This window comes from Glycine soja, chromosome 9 (genome assembly GCF_004193775.1).
Source record: "Glycine soja cultivar W05 chromosome 9, ASM419377v2, whole genome shotgun sequence".
Classification (NCBI taxonomy): Eukaryota; Viridiplantae; Streptophyta; class Magnoliopsida; order Fabales; family Fabaceae; genus Glycine; species Glycine soja.
In genome coordinates, this window is record NC_041010.1 from 39,746,690 (window position 1) to 39,752,121 (window position 5,432).

Consider the following 5,432-nt stretch of genomic DNA (forward strand, 5'->3'; position numbering starts at 1 on the left):
AATAGCTATTTGAATAAAAAAGCTTGTTTTCAATTGACAAACTTTTTAATTTAGGATTTTGATTTTGTAAAATTAATTTGAAATAAATTTAAAGTGAAGTAATTTATATGTACTTTTTTTTCCTCTAAAAAAGCAACTTGTCGTTGTTTGAGGCAAAAAGTAAGTTTTGGTTGAGCCAATGTGGTAACAAGAAACTAAAGATGTGTGTGTTCATACACGACGGAAAAGTAAGTTTGAAAGTTTGCTTGGCGAGGCACAATGCGAAGGAAACATCTCACTGAACGGGCTTTCCTTTCCGCAAGCTTAACAGTGTTTATGTAAACAATTCCAAAGGTGGAAAATTGTGCATTAATTAAACAGATTTGAATTCAAATCTGAGTTATTATTATGACGAAGGGTGCACATGGGGGGCAATCTTAAACATACCGCTAATCAAGTGAAAAAGAAGGCTTCAGTAAATTAAATAAATGAAATCCTTAATGATTCTTGGGATGGCTATTCAGGTCCCACCACCATGACCTGAATTGGGTCCTCTAAACCATAGACAATGGTGGTGACCTCGAGCGAAGATTGAGGATCATTTCAAACCGCAAGTATAATCTTTGATAACAACAACCATAATTAGCTGCTTAATTATTAAGTTTTTATATAAAATATTCAAAACAACATCTTGCTGATTCCGTAACCCCTACTCCACGTAGTAGTATGTTGTAAAGGAATTATCATTGAAAATATTGTTTTGCCAAGACAAATGATTATTGCTAAAACCATATTTAAAGTCTTAAGAAAGATGGGCGTTTGGAGGTCTAAATTGAAGTTGAAACAAACATATAAATTGATCATATGAGAAAGAAAGTTCATGTCATTAGCATGTAGTCACATCACTTAAATGCAGATAGATTTGGTAAGTGAAGCAAAAGCACACACAACATTCTCATAGCAGAGTAACATTTTTGAGACACTGATACGAGAAAGGAATTACCTCAATTCAGAAAATCAATACATGTAAAATGTTCATAAATTATACTATAAAGAAACAAAATTAAAGCAAAAAAAAAAAAGTATGATATAAGAGAGACAATAACAATAAACTCCACAAACATGCAGCAGCAACAGAAAGTGTCACTACTGTCTATGCAACCCTGAATTATGGTCTCCAAATCCATCCCTATACATACACATTTTCTCTGCAACCTACTCTTTCGCAGCCATTTTTATTTCACAACTCTGAATATCCATAACAATTCAAATCAATATGGAGAGACTTTCTCCTCTAACCTCAATCCACTGTAACAACCTCTTCTCAGTTTTCATCCCATATTACAAAAAACGTGTGCAGCCTTACACAAGCCCTTCTCGATTTCTCAGGTTTTATTAATTTTGCGACGAGTGTCGCGTACTTGACCTGGCTGGCACAGGAAGAAGAGGGCACGGAAGAAATGGCCACCAATAATAACAAAAGTATGAACTGATCTTGAATGGGTGTTTTTGGTTTTTTTTCGTTGCTATGGTAGAGGCGAAGGGTTAGAGGAGAAAAGTTCTCAAAAGAATCAATAAAAGGGTGGTGGAGGAGGAGATGCATACGAGACTCCGATGACGGGTGGCAAAGGCCCTTCATATACAGGTGCAGGTGGTGGAGATGACGGTGGTGGCGGTGAATTGTAATGATAAACAGGTGTTGGAGGTGGCGGTGATGGTGGTGGTGGTGAATTATATTGAATTGGGGGAGGTGGTGGTGATGGTGATGGTGGCGGATGGTAAGGTGCAGAGTGTGGTGATGGTGGTGGTGGTGAATGCTCTTCACAAGGTGGTGGAGGTGGTGGCGGAGGAGGTGACTCTATACAAGGTGGTGGAGATGGGGGTGGCGGTGGTGGTGAATAAACTGGTGGGGGAGGAGAGTGAACTGGAGGAGGTGGTGGCGGTGATAAATAGGGATAAACTGGTGGTGGTGGTGGTGGTGAATGTGGTGGTGGCGGTGGCGAATGAGGTGGAGGTGGCGGTGGAGAGTGTTGTGGAGGTGGTGGTGAGCTATAATAGTATTGCACAGGTGGTGGTGGGGAGAATACTGGAGGTGGTGGAGGTGGAGGTGATGGCGGGGGCGGTGAAGGTGGTGGTGGAGACCTTACACAATATGTTGGCGTGGGTGGTGGTGGTGATGGTGGCGGCGGCGATGGTGGGGGGGGTGAAGGTGGTGGAGGAGGTGGTGAATAGACTGGTGGTGGAGGTGAAGGCGGAGGAGGTGATGGTGGTGGTGGTGAAGGTGGTGGCGGAGGTGGAGAATAAACTGGTGGTGGTGGTGAAGGAGGAGGCGGGGACGGTGGTGGCGGAGGGGGGGAATAAACCGGTGGTGGTGGTGGTGGAGGAGACGGTGGCGGTGGTGGTGGCGAATACGTTGGAGGCGGTGGAGGCGGCGAATACACTGGTGGTGGAGGTGGTGGCGAATACACCGGCGGTGGGGGTGGTGGAGGGGAATGAGGAATGTAAACAGGCGACGGCGGAGGCGGCGATGGCAATGGTGGTGAGGGAGGAGGAGGAGGAGGCAATGAAGGCACAAAAGGCTTACACCTAAACGAATTACAATCGACAGGGTGCGACAAAAACGACTTACATTGCCCAGCGGAGCGCTGGGCAGGCCTGGCCGGAAGGCAGTTGCGGCGGTCATCAAACGCCGGCAAAGCGAGACATCTTGGCGGCTCGCCAGTGAAGAAGTTATAAGAGTAAGTAAAGTTCTGCAGATTCGGAAGCTTACAAATGCTCTCTGGAATCTTCCCCGAAAGTAAGTTATGCGCCACATTCAACTGCTCCAAACTCACCGCACCACCAATAGCATCAGGCAAAGGCCCCAGCAACTGGTTGAAGCTCACATCGAACACCGTCAAGTTCTGCAGCAACCCTATCTCCGCAGGGAAGCACGACTTGAACGCGTTGTTCATCAAAATAATCTCGTTCAGCCCCTTCATCTTGCCGATTCCCGCCGGCACGCATCCGTGGAAGCGGTTGTTCGCCAGCACAATCACCGACACCGGCGAGTTTCCGAAATTTTCCGGTAAGTCGAAGACGAAGCGGTTGTCATTGATGAAAATCGCGTCCAGGTCCTTGTCGAAGAGCTCCTTGGGAACCGTACCTTCGAATTCGTTGAATCTCAGATCTAGAAACTTGAGCAGCGGCAAGCGCAGCACCACGTCGGGGAACTTCCCGGCGAAGCGGTTGTTGCTGAGATCTAACTCGAAGAGGAGTTTCAGCCGGTCGAACTTGTGCGGCAAAGTGCCGCAGAAGCGGTTAGTGTTGATGTGGAGAAGAGCGAGGTCAGTGAGTAAACTTAGCTCCTCCGGGAGGTATCCGGCAATGTCGCCGTGGTTGAGGTCGATTCCGGCGACGGTGCGGATCTTATGGTTGTCCGGCGCCGGAGCGCAGAAAACGTAGGAGTAGTTGCAGACATTGGGTCCCACCCAGTCCTGCGTGAGGTTCTTGGGATCGGAGAGAATGGCTTCCTTCCACGCCTGTAACGCTATATAAGCGTTTCTCAAACGGTCGTTTTCGAAGACGAAGGAGGGATCGAGGGTTACCTTTTCACCTCTGTCACCGAAGTAGTCCTTGTAATACAGAAGCTGACGCTGCTTGATGAAAGACACTTGGGAGTCTGTGAGAGGTCCATTGTGCGAGAATGCGGAGGCACAGAGAGAGTGTGAAACTAGAATGAGCAAGAGAGGAAGAAAAAAGAGAGACAAGTCGGAGTAGGTTTTCTTCCTCATCTCACATGAGGCATCTGAGGAAACCAAACGCCTCAACACACAAAGACTTTAAAAGTGTGCTTTAAGAGAAAGTTGATTTCCTTGGACGTTGCTATAGATCTGAGAAGAATGGCTGCAATGTGCAATGTGCAATGTGCAATGTGCAATGTGAGAGAGAGAGAGGGATTTTGGAAGTGTGTGTGAGGCGTGAAGGAGCGTATATGAGTGTGAGAAGAGAGAGAGAGTGGGGATGAAATAATGCATCAAAAGGACAGCTAAATCACAGCTCAAAGCCCACCAGATTCTCTATCTCTTGGTTACTCGCTTTCTTTTTTAAATTTACTTTTTTTCTGGCTTCGTTACTCGAGACAAAAAAGGAACACTATTTAGACTATTACTAGTATTTTCTTCTCGCTCCTTGCAAGACGCTAGCTAATTGTTTTTTAAACTTAGTTGGCACTCACTCCTTCACGCTTTGAATAAAGTCAAGTTGTTTACGCGGAGAGATGGATATGAGCTGAGTATGAGAGAGAGACTCGACATTTCCCACCAAACATACACTTAAATCCATAATTAGTTCAGTTTCTTTAAGGAAAAAGATTAAAGTGCAAAAATAACTAATCAAAATATTAGTGATACATACTTTCTGGATATTCTTTTTTTTTAATTTATTAAATTCATTAAAAAATAAATTAAATATGTGATTTACACTTTATATTTAATGAATATTTATACTTTTTAATAGAATTAGTCAAAAATGATGAAAATAATACATTATTACATAATTTAAAGACTATTAATTTTACTTAATAATAAAATAAGTAAAAAATGATAAAAATAAATATTACATAACCCAATACTAATATAATCTCAATCAATTTTCTACCAAACATATAATTTAGTACCAGAAAAAAAAATCATACACTAATGTAGAATTTTTTACTTAAATATTCAATCACAAATTATTATTATGTAATTTTTAAAATAATTTAAAATATGATTTATAATTAGATGATATAGTAAATTATTTTATGTTTAGCGTCAATATTATTAATTATTCTAAAAATTGAAAATTAATAATTTGTAACATAAAAGTTAACTGATATGATAAAGATATTGTTTAGAACACTAATGTGGTTTTCCTAATGATTGTTTCCGTTATTATTATATGGAGTAGTTGTATCCTTCAAGTTATGACGCGCCTCACTATTTGACAGAAGATTTCCGTTGAAAAATAAAATTAGAAGCCGTTAGCACTTAGCAAGATGATAGAAGAATTTGGAAGCGGCACAAATTAATTTAATTGTCGAATTTTTGCTGATTGATAACCTGGGAAGTGGTTGTCTGTGTCGGTGACCCTTGTCAAATCAAAGACCTCTAGGCTCTTACAGTAATTTTATTTGTAATAATAAAAAATTTAATAATATGGTACTTTGTTCGTAATTTAGTATAAAGTCAATTCTTTGGCAATATAATTTATATAAACTTTACTTATTGATGGAAATAGTATATATAATAAAAATACGTATAACTAGGGTTGTTCATTAAAAAATGTATAAAATTATGTCACGCACTCGCGCCTCTTGGACTTTTTTTCCATATCGCACATTCCCGTGATGGCGATAACTTATGGACGGCCTTTTTTGCCTTTCTAATTTATGGCCTTTTCTGGTTAACAGAATCCACCGATATTTATTTATT

At 41.4% G+C, this 5,432-nt stretch overlaps 1 protein-coding gene across 1 annotated transcript; it reads right to left on the reverse strand.

The window, feature by feature from the left end:
* Nucleotides 1-885: 885 nt before the first annotated feature.
* LOC114368856 (leucine-rich repeat extensin-like protein 4) lies at nt 886-4,101 on the reverse strand. Its single transcript, XM_028326127.1, has one exon. The coding sequence runs from the start codon at nt 3,750-3,752 to the stop codon at nt 1,551-1,553; it is 2,202 nt and encodes a 733-aa protein (XP_028181928.1). The 5' UTR covers nt 3,753-4,101; the 3' UTR covers nt 886-1,550.
* Between the last annotated feature and the right edge of the window lie 1,331 nt (nt 4,102-5,432).